Source organism: Eumetopias jubatus, unplaced genomic scaffold (genome assembly GCF_037043125.1).
Source record: "Eumetopias jubatus isolate StellerSeaLion01/CBP00866 unplaced genomic scaffold, mEumJub1_p1.0 scaffold_3, whole genome shotgun sequence".
NCBI lineage: Eukaryota > Metazoa > Chordata > Mammalia > Carnivora > Otariidae > Eumetopias > Eumetopias jubatus.
The window spans coordinates 12319527-12347107 of record NW_028274809.1 but is presented as its reverse complement, the minus strand read 5'-3'; the positions used below and the strand labels follow the sequence as shown (position 1 = coordinate 12347107).

Below are 27581 nucleotides of genomic sequence, written 5' to 3'. Positions count from 1 at the left end.
CACTGCCCACACCCCCCACCCCCACCCCAGACAGGTGCCCAGGGACAGCGATTGCCCAGACTGGGCGGTGGGCGCCTTACCTCCGGAGACACCCGCCGCGCCGGAAGCCGCCTGGTCGCAGCGCGCGCGGCGCCGCACCTCCCGGCTCCGCCGCGTCCAAATCCACGCGCGCCTAGGCGGCCGGGTCTCGGCGCTCTCACCGCCCAGGGCGGCGGCTGCGAGTCCGCGGCGGGTTGAGAAGCGGAGAGCGGCGCGATGGCACCGCCGCGGGAGCCGGCAGCAGGCTGGGCCGCTGGAGTGCAGACGCCCGGCGCGCCTCCCGCTTAATCTGGGCGCTGCCGCTGGCCACTCCCCCCCGCCCCGCTCAGCCGCCTCCCCAGCGCACACCCCCAAATTCCCCACCTCCGACCCGCGCCCCCCGGCCCCGCCTCGGCCCCAGAACCTTGGGAGCATCCTCTCCTAACCCCTTACCCTGGATCCGCGCCCACCTGCCCCGCAGCGCACAGTTTTTTTTTTTTCTCGCCTGCTGGGCACGATGCCCAGGTCGGAGGGACATTGCCTGGTGAGTTGAAGAGGAGGGGGGACGAGGGCGGGACCTAAGCCACTTCTTCCCTCCCTTGGAGCCGCAGTCAAAAACCTCAGTGGGGAGGGACGGACGGCGTGGCTGAGCCCTACAAAACCCGCCCTGGGCGGGCTGGCGAGGCGAGCTTCACAGCCAGGCTCCCCAACCCGCGTCGCGCAAGGGACGCGGTGTCCGCAGAGCCTGCGGGTCACTGGACACGCCGGGGCTCTGAGCGGGCGCCCACCATGCGCCCCGGCACGGCGCCCAGGTCGCCCGCGCTGCTACTGCCGCTCCTGCTGGTGCTCCTGGCGGCGGCGCCCACGACAGGCAAGGTGAGCGACGGGCGGCGCGACACCCAGCCCCTCGTCCCGGGAACGCGCGGGCCCCACCCGCGGGGCGCAGGCCTTGAGCCCCTGCCCGGTGCGTGCGTGACTTTGGGCTCCACGCCGGTGCCTGGGCGGGCGGCGTGGGGTTGCGAGCAGGCGGGCATGCCCGGGGAACAGGTGGAATGCGCTGGAGGAAGGCCGGTGGAAGAGGAGAGGAGCAAGCTTGTCTGGTTCGCTCTGAGTCAGGGACCCTGGGGAAAGGCCTCCAGAGGTAGATGATAGATGGACAGATGGATAGATGGATGGATAGATGGATGGATGGATGGATGGATAGATAGATGATAGATAGATAGATAGATAGATAGATAGATAGATAGATAGATAGATACAGACGTAGGTCTGAGATAATGGCTAGGGATGAGAACACCGGCTACAGAGACGCGCTATGTCATACTGGTGAATCAGAGCAGGCAGCGTGGCCTGGCAGAAAGCATAGAGGGCTGGGGAAGTCCCAGCCCTGACATTTCCTAGATGTCACCTCACACTGAACTCTGACCTCTCTGGGGCTCGGTTTCCCCCTTGTCAAAACTCACACTCCAGTGTTCTGGTCACTATTGTTGGGAAAAGCTAATGCCATCACTGAAAACTTATTAGCACCTTAGAAATAAAACTCAGGATGAATTAAGCAATCTGTCACTTTGATTTTGATTCATAATTTGAGAGATCCCAGATTCATTTAAATGCACTCCATATTTCTTATTCTTTGCAAAGATAAATTGGGTGTCCCCCAAACTATTATAACTCCTCGTTGACTCACTTGATTTGAACTTCTGAGAGTAAAATTTAACTTGTCAGATGAGTCTGTGATTTATACACTTAAAAAGTTAATGTGGGCGATAGTGTAGCATAACTTTCATTTCCAAAGATGAGCAGTTTTACAACTTCATGATTGAGACTATAATTGGAAGTCAACAGTCACACAAATGTGTCTTATGACCATATGTAATCTAAGTACTTTTCTTTTAAATTAAGACATGAAAGATTAAGCTAAAACCCTCTTTATTCTTATTCTTCTCCCCCTTCCCATCTAAACAAAGGTCATCCACTCACCACTTCATGTTTCTTTCTGGACATTTTCTGTGCATTTAGGTACACACAAATAGACCCACAAACAACATATGGTTGTGTTGGTGTTTTTTTAACATAATCGATACCATGCTATATGCATCCTTTTGCAACCTATGGATCTGTCCATGTTAGTATGTGAGATACATTCACCTTTCTTTTTGCCTTGTTGCATGATTTTCCACAGTATATGAATATGCCAAAGTCAATTGAACCATTCCCCTGTCAATTTACATTTAGGTTATTGAGTGTTTTACATTCTAAGGGCTTTTGTAATCCATGTAATCTTTTCATGTAGCTGGTTCCAACAAAAATGCCCTTTGCATAGACTAGGAATGCCCAACTCAATACTTCTGGGCATGGTATATTAAACTCATCCAAGTCAGTGTAGATTATCTACCATCTTTAATCCAAGAGCAAGTAAATACAACAAGCAAAAGAACTAAAGAAAGTATATGTTGTGGGAAGGCCAGGGCAGAGTTTCCGAGCAGGGTTTGCACATCCTTCTAGACTCCAAAGAGGAGAGGTAGGGGAAGGTTGGGAAATGGGGGGTACATAAAGATCAGCCTGGAAAAGTGATGCTCTGTGATCGTACAACCTCTAATTATGCCAATTTTTAATTATATTGTCATATTCCCTTATTACTTTTTACATGTAACATTTTTTGTGTGTGTGTCTTGAGTTTGGCCAAATCTTGATGCCTTCTTGCTGATAATACAATTAACCCATTGTATTATTTTTATCATTGCTTGAAGCAAGTTCTTGTTAAAATTGATGAGAATGATCATTTCTATTGCACTGGCTGAATTATATAAAAAGTGTCATTAGAAACCATGAAATGTGTGTAGAGAAAAGGAATCATAAGTTAACCGGTCACTGGTCGAGAGGATGCCAGCATGCCTCCCTCCACAAGGTAACTCTGGTGCTGGACAGGGCACTTGACCTCTCTGAGCCTCAGGTTTCTGCTCTGTAAAATGAGGGAGTTGAAAGCCCTGGAGGGGCCAGCAGGTGAGATAATGAATGAGTCAAGCTGTGGGGTGGGGGCCTGTCTTCAGGGCCAACTGTTTGTTGGCATTCTAGAATTCAGGCTCAGCAAAGCCAGAATCCTTGCTTTCTTCAGGAGAGAAGGGGGGTGGGGTGGGGAGTGGATGGATCCAATTTCTATCAGAAATCTCTCAAACTCTAGATGTTAGCAAATAAGTCAAAACTTTGCAAAACACATAGTAGTTTTTTGGTTTTTTTGGTTTTTTGTTTTTTTGTAAAGTGCTGAACAAACACAGGGCCAAATAATGTACACGTGTAGGCTAAATTTAGCCTTTGGGCCATGGTATCTATCATCTTGGGGCTGCGCTCCTTAAAAACGTATTTTGCTTTCAATTTCTGCAATTGTACTTTAGCAATTTCTCAAACCAGGGAGGTAGTAGTGGCGTTGACCCCACATTCTGAGTTCAGACAGGGTGGAACTGTCCACCCACACAATTTGTTCTGAAGTCCCGTCAGTGAAATCCCTCTGTGGGTTCCAGGCCTGTCTGCTCAGTGCATCCTCAGGTTTATCACAGTTCCCAGGCCCAGCTGGTCAACCTGAAACTGGGAAGCGCATTGCTTGTTGTCTCAGGCCATAGATCAGGGAGATGGGCTAGAGGGAGCTCCTTCTCTAAGCTGCAGAAGGTGAAGTTCATGGTCTGAGACACGGCTTCTACTTCCTCTTTTTGCCTTAAAATTCCAAACAGAGCAGAAATGCAGCAAGCAACTATCAGAAGCTGAGTAACAGCTACATTTTAGGGAGAATGCTTTCTCGACTGATTTCATTTTTTTTTTAAGATTTTATTTATTTATTTGAGAGAGAGAATGAGAGATAGAGAGCACGAGAGGGAAGAGGGTCAGAGGGAGAAGCAGACTCCCTGCTGAGCAGGGAGCCCGATGTGGGACTCGATCCCGGGACTCCAGGATCATGACCTGAGCCGAAGGCAGTCGCTTAACCAACTGAGCCACCCAGTCGACTGATTTCATTTTAAAGTTTAAGAAAGTAAGTTGAACTGGGAAACATTCCAAACAAACAAAAAGTAACGTAACAGCAACATTAAGTTATATAAAAGTAACATCTCTCCCTTTAGGGGAAACAGTATATGAATACAAAAAGTCCTGGGTGGCTCAGATGGTTAAGCGTCTGCCTTCTGCTCAGGTCATGATCCCAGGGTCCTGGGATCAAGTCCTGCATTGGGCTCCCTGCTCAGTAGGGAGCCTGCTTCTCTCCCTCTCTCTCTCTGTCTCTCATGAATAAATAAATAAAATCTTAAAAAAAAAGTTATACAAAAAGTCATACACACATTCTTTGCCCCCTCTTCTGTGCATGTTTTGTATTTACACACTGTGTGTGTGTGTGTGTGTGTGTGTGTGTGTGTGTTAGTCACTGTGAAAAATAAATACTATTGTTTTGTGGTCCTTCAAATGCAATGAATGGTTTCACATTAATAGGTACCTTTTGGAGCTTGCTTACATCAATCAATATAATGGTTTTGGATTTCATCCATGTTGATACATATAGATCTGATTCATGCATATACATATGGATGTAAATAAAGCACAGTTTATTTTTCCATCCCCCTAAACACAGGAAGTTGGTTTCCATGGTCTTGTTTCGGGAAGTTGGAATGTAACATCTTTGTATAGGTACCATTGTGACAACTAGATTGTGAATTCCTACACAGGATTCAAAGAAGGCTATGAGAGAAAGCGTATTTTAAATTGTATTAGGAATTGTGAAATGGACTCCAAAAGAGTTGCACCTGTTTCCCTACATCCTCAGCAAAATTTGGTGTGTTTAGATGTTCATGAGTACAAAATAGGATCCCGTGTTGACTAGTGAGTTTGTGGATCTTTTCATGTTTTAATTGGCAATTTAGATTTACCTCCGGGTGAATTGCATGGACAACACTTTGCCTATCGATCTCTTGTGGCCTTGCCTTTTTTGTTGCTAATAATTAGGAGTTATTTATGTATTTGGATGCCAAACTTTTGCCATTTAAGTGTGCAGCAAAGATTTCATTCCATTCTCTGGTTTATCTTCTCATTTAGTTACTGGTGCCTTAACATATAACTTTTTTCTTTTTTTCTTTATTTTTTATTTTTTTTAATTTTATTTATTTATTTGACAGAGAGAGACACAGTGAGAGAGGGAACACGAGCAGGGGGAGTGGGAGAGGGAGAAGCAGACTTCCCGTGGAGCAAGAAGCCCAATGTGGGGCTAGATCCCAGGACCCCGGGATCATGACCTGAACTGAAGGCAGACGCTTAACGACTGAGCCACCCAGGCGCCCCAACATTTTTTTTCACTAGACTCTCGAAACTATCAATTTTTTCTTGATATTTTGTTTTGTGTCTTGTTGAAGCAATCCTTTTCTTCCCTGAGATTATAAAAATGTTTTCTTACCTTAAAAAAAAGAAAAAGAAAAGAAAGTTTTACAATTTAACTCTTTTACACTTGGGACTCTTAATCCTGGAATTGTTTTTCTACTTAAGGGATATGATTTTATCTTTTTCCATGTAGATGACAAATTGTTTCAACATTATTTATTGAATAATGCATTCTTTCCCTTAGTGTTTTGCAGTGTTATATCTGCAAACATGTGTACCAATCACTCATTCATATGTAGGTCTGTTTGTATTCATTTATGGGTCCGTTTATTTAGGGCTTTCACTTCTCACTATGTTTTAGAGTTTTCTGTTTCTTTAATTTTTCAGATATTTTCAATACAATTGTAAATGTTTTTTTTTCAAAATTTAATAGCCTAACTATCAAAGATACTGCAAACTGGTTGAATTTTGTATTTTGACTTTACATAAGCAACTCTGAATTTTTCAAATGCATTTGAGGCTAAAAACCTTCCCCCAAATACTGCTTTAACTACACACACACACATTTTAACAAGCACTATTTTAGCATAATTACATTCAGAATCCTTTCTAATTGATTTCTTCACCCTATGGGTTATTTAGATACTTATTTCTTAATTTCCAAACATAGGGAGATTTTTCTAGTTAATCTTTTTTTTATGAAATTATGATAGAGATGATATTCTGGCTTCAAAGATAGATATATATATCTCAATTAGGTCAAGATTTTTTAATCATGTTATTAAAATCACCTGTGCCCATGTATTTCTTATTTATCCTACTCAGTGGATATTTAATCTGAGAGTCTATATTTTTCATCAAATCTTCAAAATTCTCAGACATCCCCTTTTTATACTTCTCCTTCCCCGCTGTCTCTACTCCTGGCATTCTTAGGATGCATCGTGGACTTTCTCATCTTCTCCTCCAATTCTCCTAACTTCTTATAACGGAGACCTTTCATATGCCACTCGGATCCTCTGGGCCCCACCTTGCTCCTGGGCTATGGTCACTGACTTACCCCAGCTGCCAGCTTGACCACAGACTTTGCACATGAAACAGTCTATGGTTTCTCTAGACTCCACTCATGGCTCCCTGTTGTCCTTTAGATGGAGGGTATTAACCCCTGTGGGGCATATCTTTAACCCGTGGGCGATGGGAGCCATTGCATAACTTCCCTTCTTCTCACAGAAGAACTTGGTTAGAAGTGCAGAGGTTCACCCAGCCTCTCCATGAGACCAATCATCAGATGGACTTGAGACCAAGGGGTAGCATATCCAGCTTCTGTCCCAGGTGCTGCTTCTCCCATGTCTCTGAAGCTGCCTCACATCTTTCTTTCAATTTCTAATTCTCTCTTCTGCTGTTTGTAAGTTTCTGTAGATTATTCAATCTATTGTAATTTCCAGTAATGAAAAAGAACTCTGGATGGAACCGTTCAACTGGGTTTATAACCCCAGATCTATTCATTACCAGCTTCTACATTTTTTGTCTCAATTTTTTTTTATATTAAAATGGAAGTAAGAGACGGACTTCAGGATTTTATGAGGATTCAGTGATTTGATACACATAACACATACTTTACCATGCTTGTCACAGAGTAATCATTCAACAAATGTTAACTATAATTATTTTTATTCATTAAATTTTAATTTCAGTGGCTACTCTAGGAGTCCTTTTTGGAGTCTGTCTGGGGTTGGGTTTTTTGTTTTGTTTTGTTTTGTTTTGTTTGCCTTTTTTTGTAGATTTCCCCTCCACCTTGTGCTTTTAATCATTTTACACATACTCATTTTATACCCAATCCCCTTCTCATTGTTTTTCTATGATTTCTATGTGTCTTCTATTATCACCCATGGGGAGACCATGTGTATGAGAAGTTTAGGGAAAATAAAAGCCTCCTGTCATCACTCAGCCTGCCCCACCCCCTCCATTTCACCTCATTGCTCACAGATTGGAGCTGTTCTGCCCTGGGAGGAAAAAAAAAGGACAAAGTAGTTCTGTGGCTCCCAGGAGAATTTTTTCCCATTAGAATAGACTTACGTCATAATGGTTTGGGAGGACGGGGAGCACCAAACATGTTTCCTTTTGTCTTCTCAGGGCCACCCTCCTCCAGACCCTCCCACTGCCCATTTCCTCCAAACATTCCGACCTCCATTAGATGAGGTGGGGGTCAAGGCCAACAACAGCAAAGCCACCAGCTTTCTCTCTCAGCCTCCTCAAACTCTCTGAGGCGGGCCTTCCTCCTTGAGCACTTCTCTGGGCTTATAGTAACTAGTTTGCTTTCAGACATGATCCTTGGAAAAACTGAATTAAATGAAATCTGTCTTTGCGTTGCCCTTATAAAATTTCCCTGTTATGGAGAGCACGGCCGTACCTGTCTAGTGTTGACTATGAGTAAGGATAACTTTGTTACATATTGCAGTTGATGAAAACCCTCAAACCTATCAGTGTCCGATTCCAACAACAGAGCTGTCTGGCTTGCAAATGCCCTGTGGTCCTTCATCCGTGTGCATCTGACCATACTCACGCTGTGGCCTTCAGCCAAAAACCATCCCTCCACCATGGAGTAAAAGATTTTCCAAGATCAGTGAAAGCACATGGTGCCCAAAGCGTTTTTGTTCTACAAAGTATATATCTGGCCCCCGCCTAGCCTTTTAATCATAATAGACTTTCACTGTAAGTTATTTATTTCACCTCTGTTTTCAGTTTCAGAAAATAAGGAAACTGAGATCATATCAACTTCTTAACAGAATAGACATTTTCCCTCTCAGGCCTCCCACCGTGGCCTTGACCAGTTACATAATCCCTCTGAGATGTCTTCATCTCTAAAAATCAGATAAGAAAGCCTCTCACTCTGAGTTCTATGTTTATCTCCCAAGGTATCGTCGCTGGCTCTTGTCTTCTGAAAGCACCCATTTCAGTCTTTTCAGCCTTCCTGGGCTTCCTTGTGCAACTGCCAGCTAAGACCTCTGGCTTCAGATACATTTTCTAGCCAAGACTGAAGGAAAGTATATTGGTTCTATCATTTTTCCACCTTACATGGTTTCATAAGTTCAGATAATGAACATCGGTGTCCACATTATGCAATAGAAAAATGTGAGCCATACCAATGAGCCACATACGTAATTTTAAGTTTCTCAGTAGCCACATTAAAAAATAAAAAGAAACAAGTAAAATTAACTTGAATATATTTCACTTACGCCAACGCATCCATAACTTTATCATTTCAACATGTAATCACTAGTAAAAACACTAGTAGATATTTTACAATCTTTTTTTCATGTTAAGTTTTCAAAATCTGGTATCTATTTTGCCTTTCTAAAACATCTTACTTAAGAGTATCTACACTTCAAGTGTCTATAGCCGTGTGTGGCTACCATCTTCAATAGCTCAGACCCATATATGTGGTGTCCAGATATGAGAGGGAGATGTAGTCCATAAGGTTATATCTCTGAATGGAACACATTTTGCTTGCTGATTTGCCGTAGGAAATAAGCACGTTGTCAAGATGACAAACTTCAATTAAAGACAATAAGTCAGCATGGATTGTGCCTAAGTATCTGTGCAACTTTTTCTCCAGAAAGTTAAGATGGTTGACCTTGGCTACAATGCTTAAAGTTGCACAAATTACTTTGTACACTTTTAGTTATATTGCTCCAGTATCAAAATATGAGTAAGTTGTGTACCTGAGGAGTTGAAAGAACATCACAAAACAGTGAACATTTGGCAAAAGGAAAGGGGGAAAGGAGAAATATATTGGAAACCAACTTGCCTTTCATCTTAAACTATAAACTAAGTTATCACTACAACTTAGCCAGGCAAGAGGTTTAATGTTCCTTTAAACAAGTTACTTCTGCTTTTAACTGTAAGTGATGGTACCATATTTATTGCAGATAAACTACTCACCAGGACCCACAGCTCTTATCATCTAGCTACAATTATTTTATTATTATTATTAAAAGCAGGAAGGAGATAATAGAACAGAGACATAGGCATGTGGGCTAGGTACTAGAGATTCACTGATGAACAGTCTGCATCCCTGGCCATGGTGGAGTTGGGTGTCCAGGGGAATAGGGGAGAGAGACAGCAGCTCAGTAAACAAACATATAACTGTAGATTGGGGTACCTGCTAGGGGAGAATAATGTGGTGATGGAGAAGGAGAGCATTTACCTTAGCTAGAGCTCGTTGGGGAAAACCTTTCTGACGAACTGACTCACAGCCTTACATGGAGACCGAGGAATGTAGGATGCACTGAGGAATGTGATTCAGGCCAAGGCCTCTCAAGAGTGAAGATGCTTCTGATGTTATGGCTCCTGGGTTGTCAAAGAATAAAACCAAGACCAACAGAAGTTTTAGAAAAAGAAAAAGAAAATGCTGAGTTTATTTACTCACCATGAGGGAATACATATACTGGGTATTTTACCAAAGGTGGGGCAGGGGATGGGAAGCAGGGAGGCAGGGTGCTCCAGAGGGGGGCAGGCTCATGGTGGTTGTGCTAATTAAGCAGGGGAATTGCTCCCTGGGTAAGCTGAAATAAATCCACAGGATAACATGTAGGTGATCATCCTATAATTTTAATGTTTGCACTTAACAAATTAATATTTTAACAAAAAAGAAACAATATAGTATATTTATGCTATTCACAAGACAGTTGTTGCATTAATAATGGATGAGTAATGAATTCACACTGTAACTTGGTAATGGGCCCACATGTAAAGAGATGCAATGAAAATGTTCTTTCCTTCTTGTTGATGTGTCTCTGTCGTCCTCGCCTCAACCTCACTGGGACGGGTTTGAATTTGCCAAATGTGGCTGTGAGGGCCAGGGCCAGAAGCTAAAGCTGGGCCAAAGAGCCCTTGTCCTAGCTGACATAGGTCCCGGGCCAGAGAGGGCTCCAAGCCAGGGAAGAATGAAACCCAGCGAAGGCTCTCCCAGAAGGAGGTGAAGAGTTCCTCACTCATAGGACCCACAGCACCAGCTTCCCCTCCTGGTGGGTGCTAGTTAGGAAGGCAGAATGTCATGTTGAGCCCTTCCCCAAACCCAACCCAACTAAAATCTGCATACTGATCAGCTCCCCAGGAGATTCCATTCCTGGGTACATTATCGTCTGAGAACTGTGCCAGCCTTGGTAAGGACTCTAAAGGGTCCCTCGAGGTGCAGGGGGATGGCACTGGAGCATTTCAAAAGAACTGTCACATGATCTCTATTTTAAAGACTTGTATGCCTGACACACAGAGAAGGTTGTTCTCCTTGGGAACCCAGCCTAGGTAAAGGAGAGGTGACAGAGCAGGAAGCAAATCTTGGTGGTGTTTTTTTGTTTGTTTGTTTTTTTGGATTCTGTTGGCTTAGCAGTAAGAGAGGAATGCAGGAGAAAAGTCTAGATCAACATAGCAGTTGCTCAATGTGTCCCTGTTAATTGATTCAGTGCAATTAACTTGATAATGAATCATGCAATGAGAGAGGGTTAAAAATCCAGTCGGGTGCCCTGTACATACAATGTCAGGCTATCAGACAAATATTTCCACACATCACTGTAGGTAATATATATGTGTATGTGTGTATGCACATATAAATACACATTTAAGGAGTATTTGATAATCTCATATTTTGGTATTATTGCAATGAGATAACTGTTTTTTTTTTTTAAGTGTAATCCTCGGAGCTATTTAAAATGTAACTGTATAAAGATCTTTTATTTTTCTGACAGTGGTTTTGGGGTAACTTAGGAATTTTCCATTTTTAATCTTTAAGATTGATGTTTGTTAATTAGATCATATCTCCAACTTCATTTCTTTGAGAAGTGATCCCAGTGTTTAAAAAGGAGTTCAAGTGTATTTAGAAACCTTGAGAGATTTGTCATTAGGTAGACAAAACAGGTCACTGGATTTTTTTCCCACCAGGATATTTTGTTGTTACATGAATTTCTCAAGGAAAAAGTTCTACAAGTGGAAAGTTGAGAAATCTGCAATATTTTCCCTTGAATCAAATGTCAAAGTATGTCTGGAGAGACCCAAAACAACAAGGTTGTTTAACTAGATGATAGGATGATTTTATTCTGTTTATTTGTGTATGATATCGGCAAAGCTGAAGCATTCACACGCTGGCTTTAAAAAAAGGTTTCCTGTGTTGTACAAAATCTGGAAAACATTTAAAAGTACCAAAAGAAATTTAAAAATAGAAATGATCCATAATCATATTACCCATAGAAGATTACTGTCCTCTATTCCCTACCAGATTATTATTTTTTTTATTCTACTCTTTTCACGTAACAGTGGACTGGTGAAAATTTTCTGAGTTATTATTACAGATATCATCTCTAAATGTCTACAGAGCACTTCATTGTAGGTTGGTACCATAACTTATTTAGGTAATACCCTTCTGTTGAATTTTTGGGGTATTTCCAATTGTTTAGAAATAAAGCTACAATGGAACTCCTTGAAGACTAACACTTACTAAACTCATATTTTAAATAATTGTGTATGTAGATGCTTTCTTATCAGATGTCTGGTTTTGTGCATTTCTGAATAAGATGGCAAGGTAGTATCATTCCTGATTAACAGTTAAGAGTCTGAAACAAGAGAACTCATCAAATTCATGGAGGAAGTAGGTTTAGAATTGGGAGTTCTTGTTATTTGGGTTTTTTAGTAGGACTCTGTCTTGCCAAAACTTCCCAGATGATTGAAAAGGAGCATCAGATATCACTTTATTCATTACTTAAATAACTATCTCATGAGATAAGGATCCTACGGGTTGGAAGCCACACGACGTGCCCATGCAAGCGCCAACACTCTCTAATGCCCACATCCTCTGGAGAGGACCACCAAGAGGTAGATTAATCTAGCACTGCAGGTGCCCGCGGCTGTGCCCATGGAACCTTCAGAGCTTCTACTCACTGTGACCTGCTCAGGCCTTTCAGAGATAAAGCATTCAGAGCACACGTGACTCGAAGGAGCAGCAACCCCAGACCCCAGGAGACCAGTCATGGAGACAAGGATATCTGAGACACCCCACCATCCGAGAGTCACTGTTGGGACAGTTGGGGCAAGTCCCTTGAATTCCAAGGCTCTCCATTGCCTCAATCATGAAACCCATCCCTTCTATCTCCAGAAATCATTTAACTAAACACATTTTGCATTCTACAAACGCCAAGTAGTATTGAGACCAGGAATGAATTGCAATATCAGAAAAGCAATAGTCCAAAGTTTCTTATACTCATTTAATTCTCCTATTACTTTGTGACTCAGTATCAACTTCCTGGAATGTATTAAGGAGTTGCTTATTTTCGAAAATATTATTCAGTGCATTCTTTGCTGCTGGTATTTTCTAATAACGTTATTTGGAAACATCAGCAGAAATGGCATCCTCCCTGAGCACTGTTCCCATTAAAAAATGAACAGTGTGTTTACCTTACACCACCCCATGTAAATACTAATGCTAAAACTCATCTGGTGATTTCATCACTTTCATGGTCACTTTCCAAACACCTCACCTAAAATACCTGTTAATTACAGAGATAATGCTGGGGAACATTTGATAGTCATAATTTGGTCCTTTCTTATCTTTCAAATATAGGTTTTTTGGCATGAATTTAGAAGAGATGCAACCAGCTTTGGCACACAGCCTCCTTCAGATCCCATTAATGTGTAATGGGCAGCAACAGTGTAAATTCACTTGATGCACATTCACTGAACACCTTAAGTACAGTGCACTATGGTAAGGAAACTCTTGAAATATCCTCTAAACAGGATGGCTCCTTGGGAAAGTTGCTAATGAGGCTGCTGGAACTAATTATCAGACTAAGTGAAAATATTTTTTCTATGTTGATCTTTTTTTCCTAACAATAAAAGTAATCTATGCCCATTTGTGAACATTCAAAATATATAGATAAGTATATTTTTAAAAAGCTCTCCTAGTCAAAGAACCCAGAAGTAGCCAGTGTTAATCTTTTGTTATATTTGTATAAAAATGAGATCATATAGAATAAGGTATTTTGTATCCTGCTTTTTTGACATGATATTATTATTTTTTCACATCATTAAACATCTTCTAAAAATGATTCCATACTATTCCATCATGTTTATATACCATGATTAGGTTTATGTAACCTAAATTTTTGATATTATAAACAAAGCTGTGATGAATTCTTGCCCATGTACCTTTTTGTAATAGCCTTTTATAGTAAAATTATTATTTAGATCAACTGGTATAATTTTTTTCTTTTTTTATACCACAAATTCTACTTGTCAAATGATAGACATAAATACTGGTAAGTAGAAAGAAAACAAAATCAGTCCAAATCCTATCATGTAAAATATAACTAGAGATAATATTTTGATATATACTCTATTGTCTTTTTTTACTTAATCCAAAATATGATTTGGTGTATGACCTGAGCCAAGGATCTAAATTTTTAAAATTTCCCAAACTAGTCAATATTCCCAACATTAGTTTTATAATAATTTACCTGTTCCCCCATTGACTTCTTGTGATCTCAGCTCTGCTCAAAAATGAACCAAAAGAATATCTTGAATAGAGCCAGGATTTTCTTAGAACGCACTGCTGATGATGAGATGCATGGCTAATGGCCACAAATAAAATATGGGGTTTACCAGTTATTTTCTTTGTTATAGACCTAGAGTCAGTGTAGCATTAGATAGATTTAAAGACTCTTGCCTCAATCAGTTTACCATTTCTCAGTGCCCCTTCATCCCTCACTCTTAGCTCTGCATCTGGAAGGGGGTAGGCTTGTTACGGAACCTGGACTGGATTGCCCAACGGAAGAACCAAGCGGCACTCGGAGATCTTGGAGGATAGGAGGTTTATTTAAGGCCGGCGGGCTCAGAGGAGAGTGGCCTCCAAAGGTCTGAGCCCTGAGCACAAACAAAGGGGGCAATTTATACACTTCTACTTCCGCATACTGGGCACTTTTGGCGCGTGTGTGAAGCGGGGCAGGGAGAAGAACCCGGATTGGTACACGTGGGAAGCAGATCAGGGAAAAGAACCCGGAAGAGCCCTGGGGCAAGGACTGGGACTCTCTCACTGGCTCCGTTGGCCATCTTAGGACACAGATTTTCTTTATCAGGCTCAAAGACCCCCACTAGTCATCACTATAGGACACCCCATTGGTTTTAGATCATTCCAGTCATTTGGAGAAAATGGACCATTTCCAATCAATATGCCTAAGAGCAATATTTTTTTCTCTCCCAACACCATTCCATCTACCCCATCTCCTCTTGCTTCTCTCACCCATTTTTATGACTTCCCAGCCGGTGACGTTTGGACCTAGAATCTCTTAGACTTTTTTCTAGGTTTTTGAAGGCCCATCTGGCTTAAACCATGCATCGAAATCCAATTGATTTCCTTATGACAAGTTGAGAAGTAACTTATCATACAATCTCAGGAGATTGTATAATGGCTGCATTATAGCCTCAGAAGCAAATATGGTTGCAGAAAAAAATTGAAATAAAGAAAAACCTTAAGACCCATAAAGGGGGTAAAGGAAAAATGTTGGGAATTTTGACCTATTGCAACAAAATACCACCCAGACCCCTCTTGAACCTCATCACACATACTACTCAGGAACCTTTTATTTAATCAGGTTAGCATGAATGCAACACGTTTAACATTTTCTGATGTAAAAACAGAAGACTAATACCAATTACTCTTAACATCCACCCACTAACATACTGTAAATGATTTACTTGGGAATCTATTTCCATACAGTTCACCTTCAGAAAGTAGCAGACAGAAAAGTTTCACAAAAGCCAGACTTGTTTTCACATGTGAAACTGCTGTGCTTTTTCATTTGGATAAATCACTGACTTGGGCTAAATAGAGTGGGCTCTTTGTTGTTGTTATTATAAGCTTTTCTTGGCCTAGAATTTTCCTGTTTATTCACTATGAAGAAGAGCAGTGCTTTGTGTTTCTAACATTGGAGTGGTAGTTCCTAATTCTACAGGCACGTTGAAGGTGATGGTGTTCATCAGAACCACTACAATGAGCCACGACCAAGAGGTGATCTCCAGTGGTCTGTATCTGGGGCCTTCTGGAGAAGTCCAACAGAACAGAGTTACACATTAGAATAAAATCAAGGGATTCTTAATTCCAATCGTATTTTCTCCCTGAATTCTTAAATCTATCATTTCTCACCATTTTTACTAGGAGAACCTTTTCCCTGGGCAAAACATTTTCACAAACTTATTTGAGAAGATAGAAAGTCAGTCCTTATATAACTCACTCCACCAAGAATTAGCTGCATGTCCCTGGCTAACTTTGTTGAGCTTTGTTTTCCTTATTTGTAAAAAGGGGATAAAAATATGAGTGTATAGGTTCATATATATGATAATGATTAAATACGATAATGTCTATAAAAGCTTAGCGCCGTGCCTGGCATGTTAGGAACTATTGCTGGTAGTGAGTGGTGATATTTGACAGTATTCGACCAAACCATCATCTGGGGTTTTTACCTACTAGAACCCAGCAGTCAAAAGTCTTTCAGTTTACTTTCCAGTCTCTTGTGACACACCTGGGAGATCAGTTGGGCTATTCATTTTTGAAAATGGGATTCTGATGGTATCACAAAGTATTTAATTTATTATTTCAATTTACCAACAGGAATAAACATAAATTAAATTAGAATTGTTCCTCATGGCATTGTACTCACTGACACTGGATTTTTGAAAGATCTGACTTTTGAACATACGTGAAATCATTTCTATGTAAATAAATTCTCAAGGGTTCTGCATTTCCAAAGGAAGTAGAGTGGTTCTGTTTGCTTGCTTGCTTGCTTTGCCATTTTTTAAAAGATTTGGAAGTACATATATAAACAGATTGTTCTGCTTAAAATAAGCATTTGGGGCCAGAGACCCCAGGGTAATAGTGACCAGCATAAAAACAGGGTGAATCTGAGGGATTTCTGGAGAAACTGATGATCCAGGAACATCTGAATATTCCAAGCAGAGACCAGAGCAAAGAAGTGTGTGGGAATAAGGGCAACACAAATCAGAAGGCTCGTTGGAATTTTGACTTCAGACTTTAGGTCAGGCCAGGTAGAAGATTGATTCAAACTTAGTGGTTATCAGACTTGGCCAGAAGGACCTAAACAGAGAGGAGACAGTGTGTCCAAGGTCAATAGGCAGGCAGATAGAAACCGGGTGACCCCAGAAAATGGAGTGCAGTGGACATCTGCTCTTTTTTCCTGACCTCTCCCCTGTCCCTCTCTGGTGGTAGCATGTTGATTTTGCTTTAGGGAACTATCATCCCTTCATTGCCAAGGGCGCGGGCACATGACCTAAGCTGAGCCAGTAAGTGCCCTCCCCCAGGAATTTGGATCTTCAACCGAAAATGCAAGGAGCTTATTTATCCTGACAGCCGTGCCCTGAAAAACTTTCTGTTAGTTTTTGTACCTTGATCCTCACAACAGCCCTGAGGCTGCTCTTTTCTGAGGCCTGTTTATTTAACTTTTCTTCAACTTCTGTGTGCTGCCCCATGTCATTCCAACAAATTCCTCTTTTATCATTGAATTAGCCTAAATAATTTCTGTTGCTTGCCACCAAAGAACCCTGGCAAGGATCCAGGAATCCAGACATCAGTCTGGCCAGCAGAACTGGTGGGTCAGCAACCTTCTCCCCTAGCCAAGAAGCCTCTTATATTAACATGTGAGGAGAGAGTTCCCCTCAGTAGCAACAAATTCAGGCCAGCTAGTGCACATGGGTGAACTCTTGCTAGAAAACTGGTCTGGCAGTTACCCAAGATGGACTAGGGGAATGTGAGAACTGAGTTAATGGTTAATCACTGCTTATCACCAAATTATGAGGCACTTTCCATTTTGAATGCCTCTAGTAAGAGCGCCAGGCCAGGTAAAAATCAAGATTGACTCAATCAATGTATAGAAGAAATGATAACTATTGAACTATTATCTCTTCCCAGAAGATGTAACTTGGACTAGCTACTTGACTTAGACCTTTGCTGAGGCAAGCTTGCTCGCCAGCTTAGTTGCAGCCCTCTGCCTTGTTCATCCAGGCCCCTCGAGAAGTTATGGTCCTCACCTTTTGTACCAAGAAAGGTCTTGTCAAAATTTTTACTGCACTCTATCTTTTGGTATTCATTTCTAAGTCTACTCTCATGAAATATGTCTTTTCACTTTGTGCGTTTTCTTCACCAGCAACATTTGTGGGTTTTTTAGCTGTTTTCAATAATTCAACTTGAACACGTTTCAAGTTCATAGACAGAACCATACAAACCAACTAAAGCATTTTAAGTACGTACAAAAATCTAATCTTGTTTTCTTCATTACGCACATTTTGGAAAAATTCTCTGTAAACTGGTGTATGCATTCTTGACCCTTACTCTGCATAGCTGCGTCACTGAACTTTTGACAGCAGGTTGAATTTGTTTTTTAGAAGTGGATTTGGTCAACCAAATTGTAAAAAATCAAGAGCTTCTGGCCAAGTGCAAGGCTCAGTTGATTACTGATTAAATGAAGAATGGGTAGCTTGAGGTGATTTGCCACAGGGCTCTCAGTAATCACCCCAGGTAGGTAGTACATGGTGCTGTTAGTCAGTATACAAAGATCACATAAAATCTCCAGATGGACTGGTTGACTTCTAGCTGTCTGAGGGAAAGACCAGCCCTACAAGTTGTCTTTGCTCTTGTATATATGGCAAATCAGGAGTTCCTACTGGAGGAGCGATATAAATGTACGTTTAAGATACTGTGTTCATCTTCAAATATAAAAGGAATAGATTTCATTTCATGTGTCATATGGTGCACCGGTTTCCCTCTTTTATACATATTTTGCCCTGTTGAGACCAGAGGGGTGAGGCCCTAGTGCATGGATAATTATGATCCCCACAGAAAAGGGTGAATAATCTGTCAGTTGACAGGAAAGAAGTAAAAGGAGAAGTGAAATTCAGAAGGAAAGCCTTAGACCAGTTCTCAAACTTCAGTCTGTGTATTAGTCCTTTGTGGAACTTATTCTGGGGAATGCAGATTTCCTGACAAAATCCTCATGGTGTGGCCTGGGAATCTTCACTTGTCATATCTCAGATGATTCTGGTACAAGCAGTCCTTCAAGCTCTCTTGTAGAAACACTGCCTCACACTGATGGGAGAGAGGGAATGCCTGCCTCTCTCTAGACCTCATCCTCCGGCTACTGAAAAAGTTCCCACAGTTAAACAAAGTCGAACCAGTCAGCCTCTCCTATGGAGGGTCTGCTCTACATTGGGCAGGGAGGACTCTAGGAAAATAGGCGAGTGGACCGTACATTGCAAATCACTGTGGCTGGTTGTGTGTTACTTACTCCTTTGGTGAAGATTTTTGGGGGAGGGAGAAGGGAATATTGGATATGATTTTTGCTATATGTTCAGGGCTCTACTGTATCTCCATCGTACTGCTGTTGTTAGAATTGACCAAGATCAGGGATATTACATAGTAATAAGTCAAACGATGTTGGCTCTTTTGATAGTGAGGTTGGTTGATGATGACTGTCCGGTGGTATAACTATGACACCGTGGTCTCTGCTGTCCTACTAAGAATTAAGGGCAGAATGTGGTATCAACCCCTCTCCCCCAAGCTAGTTATTTATGTTGGTATCAATGCTTCTAGTTTCCTTGCTAGACAGGTGGCAGCTCACAGTGAGAGACCTTCCAAGGTGAATTTGACTTCGACCCCAAAACGAAGCTACAAAGTCAAGCCACTTTTTCTGCAAGGAGATTCTTCCTCTCTACCAACATAGGATGATCCTGAGTTGGGTTTTACTAAGGGAGCAAGCAGGCTCCCCTATTTGTAGATTTTAATATGATTGGTATGTCATAGGAGGAGTATAGACCATGCATTTTTGAGAGGTATTCTATAAGATGAAGTGTCCTTGTTTCAGGACACGGGAGAAGAATAGGAGAGGTTCTCTTCCTGATTCTTTTTCATAAGTCAGCTTTCAGAATCATATTAATAATTATCTTATAGATTCACTTTGCCACAGATTTATGTTAATTATTTGGTTGTGTATTGGACAATGTGAAATATATATGCATCTATGTAACACATTGTGTAGCAATTAGACTTTATCATGTGAAGGTTGAAAAAAAATACAATTAATTTAGTTGGAAAAAAAAACTAGTGTTTGGTCATCAGTGTAATTTACTGTATAAAACAGATGCATTTTAGAAAAGGCTCTAGGCAAATATATATTCAAAAATCCAACTGTATTGTTAAGTTAACCTATATCTTCAAAGGGGTTTTGAACACATCAAGAAATAAGCATTTAAGAATCAGCTTCCTATTTAGTATTTACTGTATCTTTAACACACTTGGCAGGAAAATTAAAAAATACATCGATACTAGCAATGCAGAGCCAAAATGTAGAGAAAATGAAGAAAATTTAGTTCTTGACAATGTCATACATCTAGGTGCTTGTTAATAGGACAGAAAATCCCACCTGGAACAACTAGTTAGAAACTACTTGGAACGCATCTCATTGAAGGTTTTCTCATTTATTAGACGTTTCCCAGGTATTTTCAGTACACATGGCCAAACTGCAGGTGTCTGGCAATGCATTTCTTCTATCCTGTAATCCAGATGCCATAATGTTTTTAAAAAGTTCAGAACACCTTACTCAGGATAACAGAGTAATTCCCCATCTTCTTCATGAATCAGGGATCACAGAAACCATTCAGATACTGAGTTACCGAGATGTCAAATGGGTTCTTCTGCAAACTGAGAAAATTGGAGGAAGGATGGGAGTGAGGATAGGGGAATGATGGCCATCACACCACTCTAACTGGGATGAGATTGGCGAATCTGGCAGGGCTTTTGCACAAATGGGCTTTGAATGGTGTGGCCACGCCCAGGAGAAAGTATGGCAGCAGGGAACTGTTGTGTAGAACCCACATGAGTCTGCGTGCTGTTTTGAATACCTCTGTCTGGAGGAGGCTTTTTTGATGGGGAACAGAGATTCTCCTGATATCTCAAGAAAGAAGTTTTTTGTAGGTATACACACCTACCAATAAGAGAAATAGGCATCTAAGTCTGGAGGCAGGTCTCATGGATAATGGAAGTTACTGTAGAAAGATGCAGGTTTAGTGACCAAGTTATCTCAGCAGCAACTCAGTAGAAGTTTCTGTTCCTGTCCTTCCTGATCCAGCTAACCAACCAGCTCCTCCCCTACCTTGTGTGTGTCCTAACTCATGGTTTCTGTTCATTCACATCTTCTGCCAGAGTGGCTCCCTTTCCCCTTCTCTCTGTTGGTCTGAGTATCCACTCCCACTACCAAACACCTAATTCCCCACTTCAGAGAGAATCTTGTTGATCCAGCTAATCATACCATCTTTGCCTGGATATAGCTTTTGGTTCAGGGCATAGCACAGGACAACGGACTCATCTACTTCAGTCCGCTTGGCTGTGTCCAAGGACTCAGTGCATAATAAACTCTCAAACAACAATCCCTATCATTTTGCTTTTATGGGGTCTTCATGAGAACAGTGTCCCCAGATTACTTCTTTTTAAAAACTAAAGTAAATATTTAATAAAGCCAGGTATTATCTGATTGTTCTGTTCTATTAGAAAAGTATTTTAAGCCCAAATCTAACAACTTTTCTTTATAGGAATCCTGGCTTCTTTCTCACTGAGTTGTTAAGGGACTTTATTTATTTCTCTTAAATCACTTTCAGAATTAACATGGGAATTTTTTTAGTACCTGGAGTTAAAAAGTGATAACTCTTTGGACATTGTACCCTTTCTCTAGGAGATTTTCAGTCCGATTCTGTTCATAAGCAGATATTTAACACTGAAAAAGGGATTCCCAAATAGCCTTTTCAAAGCTCAGTGATCCATTGTGAGACATTGGCTTAACACAAAATACTTTTACATAACCCAAGCCACCAAGAGGGATATCCGGTCGGCTATTTTTAAAGCCCTCTCCCCCACACCATCTCACGTAACAGAGTTACAGCAGTTTGTTTAGAAAATTGGCACAGGTTCTGCAATTCATGAAATGAAAACCCAAATGAAATGTTTTTAACTTCTTTAAAACTGGAACCACTTTTACTTAGTGTGCTACAATGCCAAAAAAATAACTTTCAGGATTAGACACACATATATGTATGTACAATATACCATATATATATATATATATATAGTATTATGTGTTTGGTTTACCATATGAATAATCTTCTAATTAATTCATTCAACAAGTATTTATAGAGCTCTTATTGTGTGCTGTGTTACAGCTTGGGGCCGGAGAGTGAGGAAGGTGGGCCTGACCTCACAGAGCTTCCAGGCTAGTAAGAGCTAGGCAATAGGCCCGCAGGGTGGTGGTAGAGAAGGCTTCCCCAAGAAAGTGATATCCATGCTGAGCCCTGAAAGATGAGGGAAAGCCAGCCAGGAAGGATGGGAGAGAAGAATCTTCCAGTAGAGAGAACAATCCATACTGGACTAGGGCTTCCTATCTGAGGTCCGGAGAAAGGGCTAACATGCCTGGATACGGAGTGATGGGGGAGGAAGGAGAAAAGAGGCTGGAGAGGTGGGTAGGACTCAGCCGCACCAGATCATGGTTAAGGAGTTTGAACTTGATCCTGGGAGTAATGGGAAGCACAGGAAGGTCTTGAACAGGACAGAGATATGATCAGGTTTATGCTTTGGAAACAGCACGTTGGCTGTGGTGTGGGGAATGGACTGGAGGCAGGGAGAACCTGAGGCATGGTAGTGACCCAGGTACAAGACGGAGGTGGTCTGAAAGAGGGTAAGAGTCAAGCAGATGTGTGAGGTTGTTTAGGTCTAATCCATATGGTGGTAGATGGATGGCTCTCCCTCTACCCAAAGTCAGCATCAAAGCCCTGGCCTCAACTAAGGACTTGTGCTACATTCATACTATAAATTAGTGTAAGGAGCTTATCTGTTTTACCATATTAGTATGCATTCCTTTTACCAAGTAAGAATGAAATAACCCAGAGTTTCAATTAGCAGCCCTGTAATTGTAAGCAACCTAAAACCCTATACAAAATGGCACAAACAGGGGCACCTACCTGGCTCAGTCCGTGGAGCATGTGACTCTTGATCTCAGGGTCATGAGTTTGAGCCCCACATTGGGTCTAGAGATTATGAAAATACAAACAGCACACACAAAGAAGGACAGTCTGTTGTTGTTGTTTTTTTAATGGCGTAAACAATAAAAATAATATTTTTTGTTCCCATAACTTAAAATCCAGTGGCCAGGAGGGTTTCAGGTGAGGCTGGACCCACGGGTTCAATGATATCATCAAAGACCTGGTTTCTTTTGCCCCTGTTCTTTATATGATGTCTGGTTCATCCTAAGGTTGCCTTCCATCATGGCCTCCACAGTATACTTCCATGTTTGTGTCATGACTACCATGAAGAGAAACCATCTCCACAAGTTATTCCCTCCCCAAACCGCAAGTTTCATTGCCCAGAAACACTCAGGGAACTTTTTTGGAGTCCCATGCTCTGGAGCCATCACAGTGGCCAGAGAGAAAGAGGTACTCCAACTAAGAGGAAGGAGAAGAATGTCAAGAATAGGGAAAGAAACCAAGTATCCATTCAGTAAATTTCTCTTTGCATCTTAACTGAAGTTTGCTGTTGTAAATGAGTTGAAATATTCACCAAACAAGGACATTTTGAAATAAGTTTTCATCTTTTAATGCCAGGGGCATGCAGGTCCCCGTAAAGCTAGGAGCATGCTCAAGAGAGAGGTGCTTCTCCCTCACTGGTGCCCTGGGCCATCTGCACTGTGACCCACTTACTTTCTCGGCTGGTTCTGCAGACACACCTTAAATCTCATCTTTTGCAGATCCTGATACTCTTTTAAAACTTGGACATAAAATGATGCTCTCCTAGCAGTCTATACCCATTCCTGAATAACTAAAATTGAAATACTATTGCAGTCTAAAGCAAACACACAAATCGATGCATGTATTTTATGTGTTATTTAAGAACCTACATAATTTTATCATTTCAGAACTAAATATGTAACAGATGAGGGACTTTCTGTATTCTCTGTAATAAGGCTAAGGTTTATAATGATTAATTAATAAGAAAATGTGTGATTTTCAATGATAAAAGTAATGTGTGCTTGAAAGAAAAGGTGCAAAATTCTGAAAATTTGAAAGGAAAAAGGCAGTCGTAGTTTCACTACTTAAAGACAATATCATTAATGTTTTTAGTATTTTCCATTAGCATTTTTATTATGTGTAGGATATTTACAAATATAGATGTAAAGATATTGTGTATACAATTCTATGGTCTTTTTCTTCTTACAAAAATAGACTCTAAATAATATTTATGTGGTCTTATAAACATTTTTTAAGATTCCATCTTTCTTGGCTGCTTCTCAGTGAACACTCAGGACATTCCAAGTTTTTTATTACTGTAAATAATGCTGCTATAATCATATTTACATATGGCACTCTGTTTCCGATTTAGGATTCTGTTCTCTGTATGAATTCCCAGAAATGGAATTGTTACGTCAGAAGATGTGAATGTTTAAGATTCTCAATACATACAAAAGACCCATTTACTGAATTCAAATATTATGAAAAAAAAGTGAGAAGGCAGGAAATACAATCAGCTTGTACAACAAGCTTTTTAAAACAATGTAAGTGTTTTTAAAAAACAGTCCACAAAATCACTCTGCATCAGTAATATAGAAAATGTCGAACAGCTCCATCCAAGAAGCATTTATGAAGCACCCCTGGTGGCCAGGCCCATATCAAGGATTCAAAGCAAAATGTGCCAAATGGCCACAGTAGATTACAGTGACTCAGCAAAACAGAGTTATCAGATTTCAAAGTCAGCCTAATAACTCATCTTGGAGACAGATGTGGCTAAAATTTTACACCCTTGGCTTCAACTCCAAGAAATTTCCGTGTAATTCTAATAGAAATCGACTGTGAAATCTCACATAACTTTTAATGGAAACCACTTTCTTATTTTGGTAATTGCAAAGCTTAAAAATAAAGTTTTTTTCATAACCCATTTCTGAAACACTAAGAATAGTAAGAATCTAGAATGATGCTAATTCTTTTTTGTTTTTTTCTTACAAAAGCACAAAGACATTGGAATAAGTTTGATCATTTCTTCAAGGGCAGTGCCCTTATCAAAAAACAGGGCAATAAGAGTCATGGAGAGTTTAAAAAAAAAAAAATCATTGAAAGAAGGAAATTTTTATTTGTTTAAGTTTCTCTGTGAGTGTGTCATTTCTCCATTCACTGAAGCACACCATTTAGAAGAAAGAATTAGTTTGCTTTAAATTCAAGTACTCATTTTAATTTCTCTGCTTATAGGATGAAAAGTAAGACACAGAGTATAAATACTAAGTTACATTATACCATTTGGAGGCAAAATGTATTTGAAAGACAAATGGTTAATCAATCCCCTTATTCCAGGTGCTGGCAACTTACGTCATCTATGTCTCAATTTCCTCTTGCTACGTACATCTCAGCTTATTGTGGGGATGAAATGATGTAGCAGATATGAATATGTCCCTCTTGTCTTGGGGTTGATGATGGAACTGTAAAAACTCTTTGAAAGTAGTAGTACCTGTCACTGGAAAGAGACAACATGATAGTCCTCTTCTGTGACAAAAATCCTCAATCTCTGAAAGTGTCTCTTTTCCTGGGACTTTGCTGTGTGTGTGTGTGTGTGTGTGTGTGTGTGTGTGTGTGTGTGTGGAGTTGGGGGTGGGAGGTTGGGGAGAAGCCGCCTGGAAGTAGAGGATACAGATGTGTCCTCTGTGTGGGTGAAAGTGAAGAGTGAATAAAAGATCTTTGATAAATCAAGTTGACCAAAATAAGGAAGAGTTTAGAGCGATGTTTCTTAAACTTTCTATAGTGAAGGAACAGTTTTGTTTTGTGGTTTACTTTCCATTTTATCTTGGAACATTACTATTATAAAATATGACGAATTATAAAAAAGTGGAATAGGAAATATATAAAATATAAGCCCAAACATTTTGTTTTAGATTCAACTGGCATTGTTAGCTCTGTCAAATTGCTCTAAACTTTCTAAATCCTTACTGCCCAGTTCTGTATTTATTTAATTATGAGCAGGTTAAGAAACTAAGACCCATGCTTTGAATTGCACTGGTTTAGAGGGACTGAGTAATGCAATTAATAATTAATCTGATATGCAAACTATTTCCTGAATACAAAAATACATCTTTTCCAGTGCTCATAAAATGTTTATAAAAAATTGACCATAATTTACCACAAAGAAAACCTGATGGAATCCCACAAATTCCACAAATAGAGTAAGAATCAAAATGCTCACCATGCAATAAAATTATAAACAAATAAGATTAGAAACAAACATCAACAAAAACTCTTAGCTTAAGGAAGAAGTCAAGATCACAATTGCATGATATTTAAATAACTATCAATAATGAGAAGATGAGGAATAAAATCCTATGGGATGTATTCAAATGTCCTCTGAGGAAAATGCATAGCTATTGCGTCAGTCAGTGTCCCAACAAGACACATGTGGCACATTCAAAATCAGATAATTTGAGCAGAGTTTATTTATGGATGCCCTGTTTACAAATTGAGGTCCGGGGAAACCATCAGAGATACTATAGCAGCCAAAGTGTTCCCACCTCTGCTTCCTTTCCTGGGACCCAGGAATACAGTGGTACTGAGCTGGTCATTAAATGGAGGGGCGCAGGGAACACAGATAGAGGGACCCAGGAGTTTAAGGCAACCAGGCAGGGAGGGAGCCAGGACAATGAAGACCCTAACCTCATCTGATCCTTCCCTCCCTCCATCTCTGTCCAAATACTTGACATCTCAGGAACCCCTTGTGGTGGAGCCCGGCTGTGGACCTCACACTCAGCCTCCCAGGACAAGGAGTAGGCCTGGAAGGAAGTCCAGAGTTACCTGCCAGTGCTGTAAAATCACAATCTTCACAAAATAAAGAAGACACATGTAGTAAGCCATCAACTGAAAAGGCTTCTTTAAAAATTCAAATATACAAAACTAAATCAGAGGGGGAAAATCAACGAAAAACATAAAAGTGAGCCTCAGTGAAAATAGAAAAACTGTAAATTCATAAATACGATAGCTAGGTCATTGGCAAATAGTTGGAAGTAGAAAAATACAAGCTCATCTAATTTTTAAAAAATAGAAAAATCATTGATATACAAAACAAGAATGTGGAAATAATGACACATACAAGTGAAAGTAAAAATAGTTTGTTCTATGCTAATAAATTTGAAATGTAGATGAATTGGAGTGATTTTCAATTAGAATATATATTATCAAAATTGAGAATTTTATAAGAGAATTATTAAAATTATTAAGAGAATAATTAAGAGAATTAATAGAATTAGCCAATAATATTGAAAGAAATAATAAAGTTCTCTAATAATTACCCTCTAAGGAAACTCTTACCCCAAAGTTGTCACAAGTGAATGTTTCTCCATTTCAGGAAGTAGTTAAGCTTCAGGCTATTAAATGGTCCCAGTACATAAAGCAAAACAACAGGTGTCCTAATTTTTTGTTTCCATTTTTGTTACTTTACAAACCACCATAAATCAATTCCAAACTTGAGCGAGATATTGCAGAAAAAATAACAGGAGTGTTAATCCTGTAAGTGTCCCGATGAAAAAGTCCTGAATAAAACACTGGCAAAATAAAATAAAGTAAGAAAATTAAAAACAGTACCGTATTTTAAAAATATAAAAAAACACCAAGAACAAGTCATATCATTACAGAAATGAAAAACTATTTACTACTTTTCTTTATAAACTGACCATTTTTAGGGGTGCCTGGGTGGCTTAGTGAGTTAAGCGTCTGCTTTTGGCTCAGGTCATGATCCCAGGGTCCTGGGATCGAGTCCCACATCGGGCTCCCTGCTCAGTGGGGGAGTCTGCTTCTCCCTCTCCCTCTGCCTCCTCCCCCACTCATGCTCTCTCTCCCTCTCTTAAATAAATAAATAAAATCTTTAAAAATCAATGAATAAATTGGCCACGTTTATAGGTCAAAAAAGAAAAACATAACCTTTTCCCTATAGATACTAGAAAGCATTTGAAAAACTTCCAGTCATTTCTCCATTTCTCACAACACACACACACACAAAACTTGGAAGAGTAGATGTAAGTGGATAATTATAATAGCTAACACTTACAGAGCCTACCTACTGTGTGCCAGGCATGGTGGTAAGCATTCCACTCTGTTAA

The 27581-nt window shown here is 40.4% G+C and overlaps 1 protein-coding gene across 1 annotated transcript in view; it reads left to right on the top strand.

Moving 5' to 3' along the window:
• Positions 1-807: 807 nt before the first annotated feature.
• COL4A3 (collagen type IV alpha 3 chain) overlaps positions 808-27581 on the top strand; it is a 124041-nt gene continuing 97267 nt past the window's right edge. Inside the window, exon 1 of the mRNA XM_028105227.2 lies at positions 808-894. Within this exon, the coding sequence (XP_027961028.1) occupies positions 808-894 (87 nt within the window). The remainder of the gene's footprint in view (positions 895-27581) is intronic.